General features: G+C 37.8%; 1 protein-coding gene across 1 annotated transcript in view; it reads right to left on the reverse strand.

The window, feature by feature from the left end:
- Positions 1 to 13,604: 13,604 nt before the first annotated feature.
- brinp1 (bone morphogenetic protein/retinoic acid inducible neural-specific 1) overlaps positions 13,605 to 19,397 on the reverse strand; it is an 87,499-nt gene continuing 81,706 nt past the window's right edge. The window contains exon 7 of the mRNA XM_056432246.1: positions 13,605 to 16,068. Coding sequence (XP_056288221.1) covers positions 14,928 to 16,068 — 1,141 coding nt within the window. The 3' untranslated portion in view covers positions 13,605 to 14,927. The remainder of the gene's footprint in view (positions 16,069 to 19,397) is intronic.

Raw genomic sequence — 19,397 nt, forward strand, 5'->3', positions numbered from 1 at the left:
GACATGTTTCTGATCAGTATGCGTTTCTATTGAAGGCAGAGAGAGGGAGACAGATGCAACAAATTAGCACGCCAAAAAGTATCATGTTCAACTAAAGCTACAGTTAGACCAGTATAACAAGTGTGATGTACAGTCTAATTATTGGTGATGAATATACTATTATAACAAATTCTCATATTTTAAATAAGGTCCTCACTAAATTCCATTAAAAAAACTGCAACAAACAAATCATCTGGTGTGTGAGTTTGTATTGAAAGCTGTCTGAAGTACATTCTGCATGAGTATATTGCATAGATCACATTTAAAAGCCAAACAACAAGCTTCCCAGCCAGTATTCCTTCACACAGGATTGCACATCACTATTCTTGCGAATCCAAAATGATAAATGATCTGCCTTAAAAGGCAACACCCATAAAGGAGCAAAACACCACACCATAGCTAAAAACTGTCTAGGATGACAATCAGATTGAATTGTCATTTCATTTTCACATTGTAATTAAGACTGACGTTGTGGTCACGTTAGCCGTTTTGTCTTGATACCAAAAGAGTCCGCAGTAGTGGTTAAGTTAGGGTGACCAGACGTCCTCTTTCCTCCGGACATGTCCTCTTTTTGAGACCTAAAATATGCATCCGGCAGGGATTCCAAAAACGTCCGGGATTTTGCTTCGTCGGATATTTGTGTTTCTCTGGGTCTTTCACAAACTAGTATTTACCCCTTACAAGTTTTGGAAATGGTATCTACCTTACGTTCCACCTTCTTGTGCGAGCTCTGACTGTAGAGAGAACAGTCATTGGTCGACCGATCTCAGTGTTGCCAGATTCACGATAATTATCCTCCAAATACGACCATTTTGAGCCTTTGGTACGATACTTCACCATTTCCAATCTGGCAACACTGAGCACCTTGCCGCTTCCACTAGTTCATTGTTGTTTGTGCGGCATGCTATGAACTATACTACCAGCGCCGCCGCTCCCATAGCGCACTACGCGCTGTGCGTAGGGCACCAAGTCCTGAGGGGGCTCCACAAAATAGGCAACTAAAAAAATCCTCATAGTTATAATAATTATAATGCCGACGTTATTTCAGTCTAGAAATATTAGGTACCTTTTAGGCATGTATATCACAAAACAGGCACAACAAGAGAGATGTTTAATCGCTCAGCCGCCCCCCCCCCCCCGCCCCCGTCGACGCCGCTCGCCGTGGGTCCCTTTCCTATCTCAGGAGGGGCATCATGCAGGAGTTATGCTTTGGGCACACTGACTACTACTACTACTACTACTACTACTACTACTACTAGTACTTATTTTAGTAACATGCATAAGATAGAAATGAATTAAGCATACACATGTGTATGCCTCTGTGCTGTTCTTTAGATATATCAATTGTCAGCAGGACTGAAATGTAAAAATTACACATTTTCGTATTGTCTCACAATGGTATCCTCATTGACTAATTACTAGGGCTGTGAAACGATTAACATTTTTAATCGGGTTAATCACAGGTTTCTGTGGATTAATCATGATTAATCACATATTACCGATATTCTCGGTATATTTTGTGAGAACATAGAGATTTATGACAAAAGACGGATATATACATTTATACATTCTTCTATACAATGGTGCTGCAACTCAGCTGTTATTTAGCAGTTTTCTTCCATATGGAACATTAATACATCTTCATCCTAAACAGAATGTTTAACCCTCCTGTTACCTTTCGGGTCCATTTGACCCCATTCAATGTTTAATGTCGGTGTTCTTTGGGGTCAATTTGACCCCAGGCTGTTTTTCACTGTGTCAAACATATAAGAAATATCAACTTTTTTATTTATTTAAAGGGCTATTTAGGTAGTCAACAAACAAACATAAAGTACCTCACACTTAAACTTGGGAAGCAATATTAATTCTAATAATTTTCTGGAGGTTTTAATTGCTGGGGTCAAATTGACCCCGAGGGTAAAATATGTTAGTAAATGTAAAGGTAACAGGAGGGTTAAACAGAACATTTTTTCTCTTGTTTGTCAACCATTAACTCCACCATGATACAATCTAAAGGCCTCTAGTCTTCCTCTAGCAGCTGCTGAGGCAAACTGACTGTGTGGGTTTTCTTCATGAACTGGGCCGTGATGAAAGGGACGGCGGGGACACCGCTGCAAAGCTGAAACCTCACCGGACACGGACAGGTGGACAGATTGACAAGTGACTTTTTTTTGCTCGGTCCCGATGCACGCGCACGGAGCTCTGTGGCGCGCGAGACGGAGATCGATAAGTGTTAACGCAACGCGAAGAGACAGAGATGACATGCTGCTGTGGAGATACGATCAACAACAGACGTTTAGTTTAATAAAAGAACAAAGACGTGCTCTAGAGAACATGTCAGGGGGCGGGCCAATCTTTTTAATGTCATGCGATCTACCAACACTACGCCGCGATCGACTGGCAGGTCGCGATCGACGTGTTGAGACCCTGATCTACAGGAAGTAAAAGTCGTAACAAGGTTTCCGTAGGTGAACCTGCGGAAGGATCATTACCGATGAACAACACGACCGTCTGCATGAGAGCGGACAGAGTTCAGATTGAAGTGGTGTATTGGAAGCTCATTTTGCAAGTGACTTTTTTTTCGTCCCTAGGACCAACAACAGACGGATTGGAAGCTCATTCTGCGCATGCGTTAAATGCGTTAAAAAAACAAAACTAGTTAAACCTGTAATTGAATTAACTGAGTTAACGCGTTATTTTTCACAGCACTACTAATTACTTGTCCTACAAATAATAATTTGTTTTGCCAATAATTCCTCTCAGTGGCATGCAAAATAAGGCCAAAGGTATTTCCATTGATTAGTGTGGTGTGAACTCAGCACCTTTCAACAATGAGGTGAGCATGTCGTCCCATTAAATTAATTAATTACCTTTTGCCATTTGGGAACCATTTAAAAGTGTGCCTGTGCCAGGCAAGGTTAATTGGGCATTTAGCCCTCGGAGTTCCCCTCAACACCCAGGAGGAGCTTGTCCCTAAAACAGAAGCAGGCCCTTAATAAAAGTAGAACAGTGACCCATCCAGAAGACAATAGCTGGATTCTCGTCTTTGACCCCAGCCACCCTGATACTGATAAATGGGTGCATTAGAAAGTATCTATATTATCTGACTCTATCCCACTACACTCCCAAGAAAGGAGTAGAAGAAGACGAGAAAGGTGTTCCCGGCTTGTGTTTTAAAACTGTGATCACAGAACGTGTGCATGTGTGTGCGTGCATGTGTGTGTGTGTGTGTGTGTGTATGTCTCCCCCTGACAGAGACAGATGGAGTGGGAGCCACCAGATTTACCAGAGGAAGCAGTTTATAGAATATTGTCAAGGGAGAGCACACTCAAAAAAACGATTCAAGCCCTTCTTAGAGGTGACACATTTAAATATTGTTTGATACATTTAAATAAATCAATTACAAAACGAAGATATTTATTTTGAATGGGTGTAACACAAAATGTATGAATACTTTCATTTATTAGATTTATTTAGGTTACACTCACAAAAACGATTCAAGCCCTTCTTCGAGGTGACACATTTAAATATTGTTTGATACATTTAAATAAATCAATTACAAAAATAGATATTTATATTTAATGGGTGGAACAGAAAATGTATGAATTCTTTCATTTATTAGATTTATTTAGGTTAGATGGTGTGCATATCAACTCAAAATAAATGTGTTTCATTGAGGACTACCCTTTGCGCATGCGACAGCTGAAAATCAGTTGTTTACAAGGTGAAGACACTTTCAGGGCTATACGGTGGTGTAGTGGCTAGCACCGTCGCCTCAAAGCCAGAGGTCCGTGGGTTCAATTCCCAGTCGGGGCTTTCCTTCTGTGTGGAGTTTGCATATTTTCTTAGTTAGTTAGTTAGTTTATATTTTGAGTTGGACAAACACAAATTAATTTAATTTAATGAATATCGTTATTTTATTTTAGAAGTATTTGATACAAATGAGTTGGTCTCACTTAATTACATTGTATTGCACTGATGTGCTAAATTTGAGTTGGAGTTGCATATAATTATTGGATGGAAAACCTGCCAACAATTTAATTGAGTTCATCCAATGAGTCATTTCTTTGAGTGCAGGCAGTTTCTGAAATGCAGCTTTCAAGTCACAGCCATCAATCTCACCAGTGCCTGTCTAGATCAAGCAGACTGGAGAGCTAGTTTGTTAGAGTTCACAAAAGATGAGTGTGTTATTCCGATGCCTCAGAGACTAAACAGCCGCTAGCAGTTTCAAGCAAAGAACTAAGTGGTGAAGGTGAAGCTGTCGGTCATCAGTATGTAAATAAATTGCCCCATTCTGTCAATCAGAGAGGGAAACTAGGGCAGTGAAACTGGAGGTCCTAAGTTAATGAACAACCTCTTAGGACTATTTGCAGTCACATATAGAAGTAGCAACATGGTTAAATAATTTGACCATCCATATTTTGAACCTGTTTTAAGGGCAGTCCATAAAAGAAAGCTCTCTATAATGATAATGATGTGAGCCTCCACACTGAAGAACGATGTGTTAAACGGTGACACCCCAAAACGGGTATTGATGACTAGTTACTGCTGTACAGTACCACAGCGAAATATAAAGAAATACAAAATAATGTTTTTTTTTTACCTCAATGATCTGCGGTTTCATCTGCCATGTTGAACATGACATTTGGGATTTGAGGTCCCGTAAATTCAGATGAAATTTTGATTGGCTCTCCGTGATTCTATCGGTCATTAAATCTCCCTGAAAGTGATCCAAGCGATGTCGTTCACCGTGGTTATTGCTGTTACCATTGTGGTGTGGAGGCCGTCATCCGATTGCGTGAGCATTTTTTTTTTAAACGATACATTCATAGTTTTTTGCCAAAGATCTTAAGACTCTGTTAACCCCATACAAATAAAACAAAATCCATGCTAGCCCAATGGACCCACTGATATTCTTCCAAAGAATGACCTGGTTTTTTTTGAGAGGTTGCTTGAAAATCAGAAGAAATGCAATATACAACTCAGGATAAGTGGAGATCAAGGGGCATAGAGAGGAAGAACTATTTAAACGTGGATTAACAAAGTCATTGAATATGTCATTCGGTGGCATTATATTTCTCATCAACTCAAACTTATTGTTAACGTAAAATGGCAATGATGAACAAAGTTGTAATGGCAAACTCCAAACAGAGGAGTATAACAATTCAAACTAGAACGGGCACTCGGTAGAGCGCATACCTTCGCATATCACAAGATTGGGCATTGAATTATGAACATTTTGGCATTAGTTGCATGCCAATTGGACAAAAATGTATCGTGCTATGGTAAAAAAAGATGTTGACCTTTCCATGACCTTGACCTTGACCTTTGACCCGATTGATCCCAAAATCTAATCAAATGGTCCCAGGATAATAACCAATCATCCCACCAAATTCCATGTGATTCAAGAAGATTTGACCTGTTCATGACCTTTGACCTTGACCTTTGACCCGATCGATCCCAAAATCTAATCAACTGGTCCCCGGATAATAAACAATCATCCCACCAAATTTCATGCGATTCGGTTCAATACTTTTTGAGTTCTGCGAAAGATTTTGATCTGTTCATGACCTTTGACCTTGACCTTTGACCCGATCGATCCCAAAATCTAATCAACTGGTCCCTGGATAATAAACAATCATCCTACCAAATTTCAAGCGATTCGGTTCAATACTTTTTGAGTTTTGTGAATAACACGCATACAAATAAATAAATAAATAAATACACGGCGATCAAAACATAACCTTCCGGCATTTTCAATGCGAAGGTAATAACATATATAGGTCCTATAAAGACATTATGTAACCGGTCAGACGTAGTAAGCAGTGTTATTTTGTTTTAAAAATTAATCCTAATTTCATGAGGCAGCACATGATACTACATATTTCACCATTAATCATTCGCTAAGCAAGACTCGGGGCTGCTCAGAAAAAGAGAGAGTAAGTTTCCTTAGCTGCACGGCAGTAACACTGGAGACATCATCCGTGTCTCCATTTCTTTACCACCAATGAGCGCTTCGTGGATTGAACCACTGAGTTCAATATGCAACAATGGGAAAGTGTTCTCTTCCAATGAAATAGAAATTTTAAATTCCATTACCACCATTATGTTCCTGCGGTGCAATGTCCCGCTTATGTCAGCCACTTGGATCACACTCCTAATATGATGGGATCATATGGTTAGAAAGGCTACAACAATAGAAGTTATTCCAGAAACAAATGTTATGTTCAATATGCAATATAAATGTACACCACCCGGGGTCCAATAACCTTCGTAGTTCAAGTCGGAAACCATGTATTACTACCACGGTGTGCTTCCAAACCCAAAATGTATTTTCAAGCAGCAATTGAGATGGTCAGGAACACCATCACAATGAAAGAAATAGTGTATTTGGGACAAGAGTAGATCATATAAGGCCGTCATATGGGTCATTCTGTAAAGATCTTTCACTATCCGCTTCAAGTGAATTCAAATTGTTCCCGCAGAAAAGAAAGGAAATGTTAACAACTTAGAACATTAACGGATGTAACATCACAGCAATAAGAACACATGCAATTATCACCACCCAGAAGGATCATTCCTACAGTTACAGAGAAACATTTATAATTAGCATGCAAAGGCTAAAGCTTTTACTGTTTTAATAGAGCTTGTTTCTTAATTCTGCACCTAAAAGGGGAGAAACATTGATTTTCTAAAATCGTGGTCAGGTTTTGCAGCTGTATATGATGCTGGCTGCTGTTAGATTAATTATTTACCCGACACTTGAAGATGTGACTCCTGACTCCATTACCTTTGCACATGTGGTGTCATCGTCATAAAGCACCCCGGACATAACATCCCACAGGAGGTACAGCATGAGAGAATTTCATTTTAATGCTCAACAATAGTAAGATGAAGCCAATGGAAGAGAAACATGTGTGTATATGTGTGTGTGTATGGATATATATATATATATATATTTATATATATGTCCCTTTATATAGACAGTCTATATATTTATATATATATATATATATTTATATATATGTCCCTTTATATAGACAGTCTATATATTTATATATATATATATATATGTGTATATACACACTCCTCGCCCTAGGATATATATATTTTTTTCTTGTTCAGTCACAGCAGCAAAATATTGAATAATAGATAATAAAACACTGTTATTTGGTCATTCAATGAGGAATTGCAGTGCTCAAACCATAGCTTCTGTTTTGCATGTAGAGATGCATTTTGCACCAGAAAAGACAAGTGGAGAATAAACAGATCACAACTGTGATCTTAGGACGCCGGTTTTAAATTCGAGTGCAACTTTGTATTTTCTGATACACTGTTTTAGTCTTTGTATTGTTTGTACAACAACAAAGCAGTGTTAGTCAGTGATGTATTGTGTTGCTGTGCTTTGATGTTGCATTGACTCATTATGTTATGTTTTTCCTGCAAATGTGTGATTTTCCTCGGCACCTTAGGGCCATCATAAATAACACCACTCATACACCCAAAACATAATAATATCAAGACAGATCCTCAAACCCCACTAGCTTTCACAGTGCATGGCACAAAACAGCATTCAGGTGTTTCAAGTCTTTTTTTTTATAGCTGCGAGCCAAATGACAAGATTTTGTACCTAAAATGCTTCATGCCGTTATTTTTGTATGTCTATGTAAAATGCCCTTAACATTTGCACTCACACACGTTTGTCATCCACAGCTGTTCACACAATTCGAGAATAACAACAGCCTTGAGGTGTTTACGGTGTAGTATCTTCCATTATCAAGAGAGCTACCTGCCAGGTTGTCGCTAATTCCTTGCAAGGCAGGAGTGTACACTAACAAGTGTGTTTATTCCTCTCACCTGTTTTCTGCCCAGGGGAAAGGACACACATAACAGTAAGTTCAACAGTTCCTTGTTAATGGGCTTTATTTATTTGACATGTATTTAATTTAGGCTGTATTGGTGCCTCCAATTATTCATTATATAAGAGAGTGTGGTGGCATTGTCCCACTTTCTATCTTTCTAGTGGGCTTTCCTGATGCCTGCAGGCTCTGAGTTTTGTCAAATTTTCTAAAAATATGTCTTTTCTCTATTCTGTCCTTCAAAACATAATCGGTTACTGTGAATCAGACGCCAGAGGGGGTATGTGAAATGAAGTGCGTTGAATATGGGGATCAAAGTCTGATATTGCTCTTCATATTTACATTGCATGTATCATAGTTTAGATCTCCACCAAACCCTGTGACATATGTTGTTGCCGCCTTCATTCTTTTATTTGACTTCAGTTACAGAAGGTCAAAGAGAAGTGGTTAGGGTTAGACTATCCGACCGCAGCCTCCGTCTCTGGAAGAGGCATCTGTCTCCGTTTGTCTTTGTGTTCCTGTGCTTCGCTATCCCAGATGTAGAGAAAATGTGATGCAGTGTCCTCTAGGGCAGTGGTTCTGAACATTTCTTTCCTTGAAGCTTCCCCCTACTTGTTTCTTTGAAAAGCTGAGTCTAAGACAGCCTTCGTCCACCACTACCATGATGAGTATTGGTGCTGTGATGTCTAACATAATCTGCTGAACACCTTTATCAGTATCTTCAGTGCTATCTTTGTGTTGTCAATGCTTTGTGTGGGCTCTGTGCCTCCCATGCCTAATTAGCCTCCTTAGTCTAATGATGGGACATTTGACCTTTGATTGATAAAAGATCAGATTCAATGGAATTGAAAGGATTACCGAACTGGTCCCAATCTTTAGAGAGGTGGACTAACCTTTAACTACTCCAAGAGCATCATTTCCCCATGAAGTCTGAGGGGTGGGGGTTGAGGGGGGGGGGGGGGTCTCTTCTTATTACAGGGCAAATTTCAAGGCAGTCATTCTCTGCTCTGTCTTATCATAGATTTCATTTTGCACTGGTAACAGAAAGTCTGTCTCTCCTCATGAAACCTTTTAATTCTTTTGATTTTTAAGCAAAGCTGTTGTCTTTGTCCATCTCTGAGACACATTTATGATTGAGGTATTTGCCCTTCAAACCACCTCTGTCTGCTGCAACATGCATCACACAGTCAGGTATGGCAAACACTTGTTTGCACACACAACTGACAATTTTAATTACTTATTCTATCACCACAGTTAGTGCTTGGAAGTAATGATTTTACAATTATGGATTAATTTAATTGTAGATGTTTATTAAAGGGCAAAGAAATGTGGAATCAAAAACAATCCCAAAGAACTGGTACCTAAAGATTATCATAACAAAATAGAACAAGCTACTGTGTCTCTATTGCCTGTGTTCTGTTTGTGTATGTCATTTATGTTTCACATACTGTATATGTTCTTTGGTCTTTCTTTGAGTTTCTAACCTTGGTCTTTACATAAATTGTGCAAATGTTAAATGACTGGGGATGTACGTGTGTCCTATTCTACCAGGATCTTTGAAAGTAACCACAGAACTCTGATGCTAGTAATGGATCAGTGCAAGTGAAATGGTTTACACTTTCCATTTTTATCACTTATTCATGAAACCTCACTGCTGACAACGGACAATTCATTTGTCCAATTGTAGAGTCCAAGCTCAGTCTCTAGAGTAATTAAAGACCAAGCTCAGTAACTCCCATCAGATACCATTAGTTAAGGTGCCACTGTACTCCAACAAGGCGTTTATAGATTTACTAAGCGTTTGGTGTCCTACTTGAGATGCTGGGATTACAATAGCTATTCAGCTATTTCATTATCTTAGTTGGAGTTCAAGAGGAAAAGAAAGTGGATGCCGTACATGTTTTTCAATTTCTGTTGAATAATGAAGGAAATTAGGTTAACAGACAAACACTGTCAGTTATACAATGTACCTTTTTTAGCTGGACCTGGATCGTTTTTGCAAGTGTGGTAAATTAACAAGATGGCAGTCAAGTACATTTCAGTGAAGTAGCGATTTGAATAGCTGCTTCATTTATATTGCATTAAAATCAAATTATCCTAAAAGCTCAACCTCAATCTTTTTTTTTTACTTCTCCCTTCAGTATAAATCACAGCCTGGGATGACAGACCCATTTTGTTTGAAAAAAAGGAGCTCTGAGGAACCAAGCAGTAATTTGTGTCCATCATAATACAAGTTTTCTCCTTTAAGAATATGAAGTTCAGTTCTACTTTTCTAAGTGCAAATTTACAAAAAAAGCTACTCGATGTGTGGTCTGCAAATAATGTAATGATGTGGTAAAAATACTACTGTTACTGTCACACTTTTTTTCATGATAACATTTTGCTTTAATATTTTTGTGCTATCACTTGACACATATTGTAACAAGTGATAATCACATACACAAGAGCATTTTGAGTATTTTATATGACATTTTTTGTTGTACTTAACTGCTTGTACTAAATCCAGGACGCCCACACACAAACAGAGGCTGATACGTTTCCAGGTGGCACAACACAACAGACATCTGCTGGTTCAATTCCTGGTTTCTTTGGCATGACCCAGCATTTCAACCAACACAACTGGTGGAATTTAGTGGAAAGCCATTGGGGGATGACAGTGATGTCCAGGTTTTGTCATTGGGATTTCCGTGTGAGGGTTGAGAGAAAATCATATTCTTGTAAAAATGCAGGAATGCTATTCATGCTAATGCAAGACAGTTTCTTTTTCTTCTCCATTTTTTCTCACAATTTTATATGACCATTTCCCCATGAACCATTTGAGCAAAAAGAGGATGAGGAATATTCAAATGACACGCGACACATTTACTGAACACTCCTTCAATGACACGGTATCGTCTTAGATGTTGGAAAGAGTGCATATGATAGCACTGTTGATTAATATTAATGTCGAATATTTCCATCTTTTATCTAATCTGTTACAAAATTATTTTTAATTACTGTTCTTAAAAATCTTTGTGGTATGAATATAAAGTATGTTACAATTTACATTTTGTTTATAAGCAATAAACACTAATAATAAACTGTATATAATACTGGTAGAAATTAAAACAAATAATGTAGATACAAATGCTAAATTTGACTGTTCACCACGAATGATAATGTTATAATATCTATAAATAATTGGTGTAATCATTGTGAATCAATAGATTGTCCTGTGTCTCCTCACTGAAACATCTGGTCTTGTTGGTTCTCTGAGCATCATTAACATACAGTAACTATAATGCTTTTAAAAATTCATAAGACACTTGTAAGTATTTGATTTTTGTTTTTACATTATATGTCATGTGATTTCTTACGTAAACTAGCCATCAAAATCATATTGAAACAACAGTTTAGTGCACTGAATCCTACGCAGCATTTGCTACCATATGAACAAAATACTAATAATATTTTCTAGAATGGGAAATGGTACAAACAAGCCTTGCTCTTCTTATTAAATATAGCCTTTTAATGAGAAATAGATTATTATATGAAACATTCATTTGAAATAAGCTGATATAATGATGTCAACAGAACAGCAAAAAAGTACATAGGCAAGGTATTAGGTGTAAAAATCTTCAGACATATCCATGGATACATGTAAGCAACACTGTGGTAGCATAATACCATACGAGTAAATGTGCTTGTTGTATGGACCTTGCGGTGGCTCAAAACTAAATCATAAAGTACAGAATGTTTTGACAAAATAAAAACAGTCATACATAGTCATGAATCTAATTAGATACATTAGACATGAGTGCCCTGTTCTTTGTGCTGATGTACTCAAATGGAGGGCTTTTTTAAAAAGTAGTCTTTTTATTCCCTTTCAATTCTGTAATATGTTATAATAATGTTACTGTAGCAGAGGCTGCTACTGTAACAGAGTGATTATTTACAGATACATTGTACAACAGGGGAGAAAAAAAATGTCAACCATAACTTCAAGTCATCCTTTGACCCTCTGTCTGGTGGTTGATTTCCCCACATGCACAAACCTCCTGAAAGGGGTAGATCTCAGGAGGACATGAAAAGTGTTCATTAGATCAGCATTCATGGTCTTAAATTCTGAAGCTAATTCAGTGTCACTCGTCTGTGTAACATCTAAAAGTTTTCTCCAGCTCTGAATGTGTTAAAGGGATAGATAACAGGCACTTAATAATAATAATAATAATAATAATAATAATAATGACAATAATAACGTAACAATTCATTTGGATAGTCCAATGTTAATGCTGAACAATCAAGTCCTCAATTTACTGCATATCTATTGACTGCAAGCTTGTGGCCATCTCAGGCATCTTAAAAGGACCCATTAGGAGATACCGTTAGACATGCACATGTTAGAATGGCAATGCTATGGACATATTTGCAAAAGTGTAAACTCTACCATATTAACATTAGCATGCTGAAAATAAGATCAAAATTCATAACTTGGCCTGATAAGCAACAATACCAAGAAGCTTTGAGACGGTTTACAGTGACCATCTACACCCAAGCAGATTGGTCACAGATGGAATACGATACATGTAAAAGGTATCCCCTGGTTCAGATGCCTTTTTTCCCCTTGCTGCTGCTTTCCTTTTCTCACTAAATGCACTTTAACGGATGTTCAGGTATTGACCTGATAAAGGAAATAGATAGTAGGCCTAAAAGTATTGTGAGACTAATTTGAGAACACAGAGCTGAGCCTGACAACCTGAGCCTCAGTCATCCTTAACCAGCCAAAAGTGCGTCACAAAAGAAATGATCACAGTAAAAAAAAATTATAAGAATAATCATCGCCACACAAAGCCAGGATGATTTTCTCAGTTACTTCATGGCCAGAATGCAAATCAAATATGTGATTGTAGATGTGGTCAGATCTGCAGCTGACAAAGATACATCCATCAGAATCAGAAACAGGTTTCATTTCAGGGCTGCTGCAATTTCCTGCTTAATTAATTCATGCCCCAAATATGACCACTGTTTTCAAGACGTATTGGATTAGTTGAGAAATTACAATCTGGTTCATGTTTGTGATGCAACTCAACATGTTTGTTCCTATATTACATGCCTCTGATTTCAACTGACTACACAAGACGAGTGACATCACAATGTAAAATAACATCAATTCTTTAGAAGAAGATGAAATTAAACAAAAAGTAGCAAAGGAACCAAAGTACAGCTACAACAAGAGACCAACAGACATATCAAAACAATAAAACGATCTGAAAAATAGAAAATGTGTTAGATGTTAGTCTAAATGCTTACAACTAGTCCGGCAGCTTTTACACTGGGAGGAAGGATTTTCCAGATTTTGGGAGCCATCGCAGCAAATATGAAATCTCCTCTTTTTTTTAATTCAACCCCACCAATGGCTAGAACAGCAGAGTTGTATGGCAGGAGTGACCTTGCCTTTGTTGTTGTTAACAAACATGCCGGTAATGGACAGGACCTACAAAAACTAATCAGCATTAGCAATGTTTCAGCATTGGATTACCCAAATAAAGTGTGACCAACAATACATAGGTAGTGTTTCATATTTCAGTTTGATGGTTTAGTGTTAAATACAGTTGCAGCTCTGTTGATGTTTCCAGCAACATGCAAAACAAGGTTAAATTTCATATCTGGAGAGAAAAATCTTTACATGTGGTCATAAAAAGCTTACAGATTAAACACTGCCAAAAAGGTATTTTAAGCTTTAATATAACCATTTCTTTTTTTTCTTTTCCTGTGGCACAACAGAGAAATGCAGTGGCTTTACAACACGATTCTTGTCCAACATAATATGCCTTCCCTTGTCATCTCACTTTTTGCTGTGCTCTTATCTAAAAACCGAGAAAATAAAACCATAAAAATGTAACATTTTTTTAATTTTTTCACGTATGCACTTTTTTTGAAACGGGGATGAACTTTGTGTCTTACTGTATGTCTACCTCAGGGAACTGTATGGCTTTAAGTTGTCTTGCAAATGTGCCTGAATGATGAATGTTTACATTTTGCTCTTGGTGCTGAAAAGCTCCACAAATCAGCAGTCACAACATGTACATTTTGCAAAGCTGTACAAAATAGCATTGATTGTTAAATCTTCAGACCACAATATTGCACTCACGCACCAGGAGGTACTGCCTTGTGAAAAACACAGCTTGAATCTCAAACACGGGAAGAAGCGCTCCAAATGCAAAATGTTGCTTAGTCTGGAGTCAAATCTCAAATGACGCATTCAATTAACGAACAGCAAGAAGCATCAAGCCAAAAAAATGTACACGCGCACACACATATACATTCACCCACATATATATGTATATATATAAACAGCTGGCTTTTGTTATTTGACATGACTCTCCATTACTGCCCTGCTGTGTGCCTTATGTGTCAGAACTATGACAGAGTGCCTCATAACTCACAAAGAGCAATGCAGATTTGCTGTGGGTTTGAAATGTAGGAAATAGTCTATAAGTAATGTGTTGACTACTTACTCACTAGGGCTATTTAATCCTTACAATGTATAAACATTTTTTTTAAATATTAAACTGTCCATTATGTCTGAAATATTTTGCACATTAGCTGAAATAAAAGGATATCTGGTCTGCCCTTGTGTTATATCATTATTCCTTTAAAAATGTTTTTCTCAGTAAACAATGGCAGTTTCAGATAAAACCTTTGATCCCTCAGAATAAAATCAAGGCCTCTTTTTCACCAGTACATAGATTTTATATCTCTTTTTTTTCTCACTCTTTTAAGTTATTTTAGGGAATGACAGACATGCTGGGACAAATATGATACAGTCTTTATAGTGGTTCCTTAGATTTTCGTTATCTTATCTGAAATGCTTTTCATCAATGCCTTTTTCCTTTATCTCTTTAAGAATTATGCTTACAAAGTTAATATTACATCAAAAGGCAGAAAAGGTCCAAAAATTAAAAAGAGAAAGACAAATTAAGATTCATTTCCCCTCATAGTTCATTTGTTGGGTGTTTGTTTGCTGTCCTTGTGTTTATGTTATTATGTTCAACAGAGTTTCGCAGTCAGGTGATCTGATTGTTTTAGAATCTCTGTGCTGTACATGTCCAAGGCATGATTTACTCGAATCATCTCACTGTTGTTGAGCTTGAGCCTATGCTTTAGCATACAGGAGAAGAGGTCCAGCTGGGGTTTACCAGGTGCAGACGGAGGAGCAAGGCGGTTAATTCGATCCCGAATGTCCAGTAACAGGAGCATGACAGATGAGGATGAGTAGAACTGAGTTCCTTGTGTGTACGACTGGTTAACCTGCTGCACAGCACTACGGAGCAGGTCGGCATTAAAGCGCAGGCTGTAGCCAAACACTTGAATATCAGATATTTTGATGTAGATCTGGCGCTTGCTTGGGTCTCCGAGATCCACCGGACCCTGACTCGTGTCATTGCGTAGGCCAGTTGGGATCTTAGCACGGCTACGCATGTAGATGTGCACCGTCTCAAAGAAGGTCTTCCACCGGTTCCCGAGCAGGAGAGTCCAGTTGAAGCACTGGGTGTTCTGCAGTCGTACTTTTTCCCAGCGTGGGTAACCATGTTCTCCAAAGGGCATGCTCCAGCCTTCTGAGTGACTACCACTGAATGGGTTGACATAAACAAAGAACATGGGGTCAATGCTGCTATTTCGCATCTGGCAGATCTTCATCGATAGGCCGATTATCATGTGGAGGTAGTCCATTCGGTTTTTGTTACTCTTGAGAGTCAGGGACATGCGCTTACGCCATCGAGGGTCAAAGAAGGTCTCAAGTCGTATCTCATTACTGATGAACGTAGTGTGAATGTACAGTCGGGAATCCATTTTCTGTAACAGGTATTTGAGTTCCAGGTCTTGAAAGTCCAGATCAGTTTCAAAGCTGATGAACTGTTCACTACGTTCTGAGTCCACATTCTGGGGCTCACAGCGACCACGGTACAACTTATAGCCCTTGTTGCAGGAGCCACATTGGGAGATGTTTGCGAGGCTGCACATGGCACAGCTGTTGTTGCCCCCTATGACACACGGGATGGGTCGCTGGCACAGGGTGACACCTGTGTGGCACACGCATGTCCTTTGGCTTTCCAGGAAGGTCCCCCAGAACCCATTCTCATTGCAGTAGAGGAAGGACTGGACCCTGTTGAGCCACTGCATCACAGATCTTCAGAGAAAGGAGAAAGAAAATCAAGAAAGAAGAACAGTGGTCAGATTCAAAGAGGCTTGTCATATCAGCACTATTTGTTATCCCATTTACAAAAATTTTACCGAAAACCTTTCATTCATCTCTATACATTCTAACAAACTACTTCAAACGATGTGAAACTTTATTTGATATATATTATTGTGGACATCACGTTTGGTTTTAATTGTGTTTCATTATCTTTTAATTGGGTAGTAATGTACTTTCAATTCAGTTTATTTTGTATAGCCCAATATCACAAATTACAAATTTGCCTGAGAGGGCTTTACAAGCTGTACACATACGACATTCCTGTCCCAGGACCTCCCATCGGATCAGGAGAAACTCCCAAGAAATCGAAAAAACCATTTCACAGGGAAAAAGGGAAGACACCTTTAGGAGAGCAACAGACATCCATTTTTCTGTCCATCCGATGTCATGTGTACAGAAAGAAGCTTTACAGAGTTACAACACATTCAATGAGTATTGACATATTTAGGAACAAAACCCATTATTAAGTTAACTGGGGTGCATTAGTGTATCTCAAGTAAGCTTGTACCTTGTAGTCAGTTGACTTAGCTTAGTGAAATGAATGGACACCAATGTCTCAACGATACACATACAAGAATGAAACAGCCAATCAAATGCCTCGTTAAAGTGTTGGCAGCAATGTACAATTGAAAATCATCTAGTCAGGATAGTTTGGGATTAGGATAATGTATTCCCTTTAAGGGGGAGGAGTTGCATTATTCCCCTCAGGTGGAAGGCATTACTTGCTATTCTCATCGTGGCTCTTCTTTTCCCCTCAGGCATCTTTCCCTGTCATCTTGACAGTACTGGAACTTCTTTTCTGAGTATAGGTGGTGCATTCTGAATCCTGACAGGCTCATGAAGGTTAGCTTGACATGTTAATGAAGTTAAGGCTTAACTCTGATGGATGACAATGCATTCTCAGCAGGCCATAAAGCCCCCAAGCTATACCCAAAACGAGCCAGGAACAAATCACCTATAGAGGACAATGGAAGCACAACGCTTGATTCCACTAACTTTGACTTCAAATTGAAAATGTGATAGGTATGCTATTAATTATTCTATATTCCCAGACCTGCATTTTACGAAATGTAAGAATCAACAAAAAATGTAGGAATCTGCCCTTTTTCCCCCACACAAAAACATTGAGATATTCACTAGTCACTAAAAGGCTCAAATTAATTTAAATTAAATTCTGTAAATGGTTAGACTTTTGATTATAATTGCTTGTATTAAAAATTATATTTCAATATTTTCTTTGAGCTTTTCCGAAAACTATAATTTAAAATTAATTCACAAGTATCTTCCTTTATCTTATTTTCATCCACTGCCCCATCTAACACCTGAATATTTGAAATGGTTTAAAATTGTTCAAGAAAGGTAGCAAGATGTCTAGTGTTGGGCAAACTCTTTAAAGATAAAAAGAAATTGACCATAATCAATAGGATCAAATGTTTTCTGAAAGTTTGTACTGTAAAACAATAACTCGTCAGCATATAATTAAACATTTTGTTTATTTTTGGAAAATACATTACATGACCAGAGATCACAAGTAGCTCAATAAAAGCAATAATAAGAGAAGGGAAAGGGGACAACCTCATCTGAAGGGACCCCATCTGCTCATTAGCTGGTTGGCTGAGTGATTCCATTCAAATAATGTATTTTATAATCTTAGACCAGATACAAAGTTATCTAATTAATGAAGGATTGTAAAACACTCAACTATACAGTTTTAACTTTTATTAAACTTATATATATACAGGACTGTCTCAGAAAATTAGAATATTGTGATGAAGTTCTTTATTTTCTGTAATGCAATTAAAAAAACAAAAATGTCATGCATTCTGGATTCATTACAAATCAACTGAAATATTGCAAGCCTTTTATTCTGATTTATTGCTGATTATGGCTTACAGCTTAAGAAAACTCAAATATCCTATCTCTAAATATTAGAATATCATGAAAAAGTATACTAGTAGGGTATTAAACAAATCACTTGAATTGTCTAATTAACTCAAAACACCTGCAAGGGTTTCCTGAGCCTTGACAAACACTCAGCTGTTATAAATCTTTTTTTTTACTTGGTCTGAGGAAATATTAAAATTATGAGATAGGATTTAGAGTTTTCTTAAGCTGTAAGCCATAATCAGCAATATTAAAAGAATAAAAGGCTTGCAATATTTCAGTTGATTTGTAATGAATCCAGAATGCATGACATTTTTGTTTTTTTAATTGCATTACAGAAAATAAAGAACTTTATCACAATATTCTAATTTTCTGAGACAGTCCTGTATATATAATTCAGGAACTTATTTTATTGTTTCAATATCAAAGTTCTTAGAAAAGAAAAAAGATATTGATATAAATTCATATTGCTCTTTGAGATTAAGTGTAATCAGGATACAGTCGTTGTTGTTTTCAACATGACATAACAACTGAGTCGGAAAGCTTCAGTTTCACGTCAATCGTGAGAATTTGGGACCCCTACAGATATGAGCTATCATCAGTTTCCTTTAACTCTTTGGCTTATAATTTCAAGACCTGTGTATTTTAGAAGGAAAATTAGAAGCAAGAAAAAAGAAATTAACGTGGTCTTTCAAACACTGCAACTCATCTGATCATGTTCTATTGCAAACTTAATAGGTGCCCTGTCTTTTTTTAGCGTGTTATGTGCACTAGTGGGCTGATGTCTGTTTTTGCCTATACAAGACATCTTAATCTCCAGGTGCAGAAACTTCCTCTGTGATTTTCATATCATTTTCCACTGCCTCTCTGTAGTATTGCAGTTTGGCTTGGAGTGTTTTTGAGAGAGATGAATGTATCATGTTAGTTGCCTCCAGCTTGTTTTTCCTGTCCATCGCAGTATGAATACTAAAGAGCCTGCAAGCAGAGATGTGCCAGGGTACTGGTTTTACAATATGGAATGGACACATTCTGACGCGAAATCAACAATTTATATTACCATCAACAACACTACGATTATTGCTATTTTCAGAGGGCAGGCTAAACACACAGCGTTTCTGCCTTTGTTCGCAGTTATATTTTGATTAGCTCTAAGGGCTAGAGAGCAGTCACAGCAGGGCCAGCTACCTTTGCTATTTGATTTGTCTGTTTAACTCTAAGCTGAAGCTACTTTGGCCATGACTTCCTAAATACTAAATTAGAGCAAGATTATGTGTTTATGCAACTTGTTCTTACTGCCTAAATGTTCAATAATGCAGTGTGTATTGGGCGCACCTATCTGCAGCATTGCGGGCAGAGCACCTGACGATATCAAAAGT

The sequence above is a fragment of the Pseudoliparis swirei genome, chromosome 15, assembly GCF_029220125.1.
Source record: "Pseudoliparis swirei isolate HS2019 ecotype Mariana Trench chromosome 15, NWPU_hadal_v1, whole genome shotgun sequence".
Taxonomy (NCBI): Eukaryota; Metazoa; Chordata; class Actinopteri; order Perciformes; family Liparidae; genus Pseudoliparis; species Pseudoliparis swirei.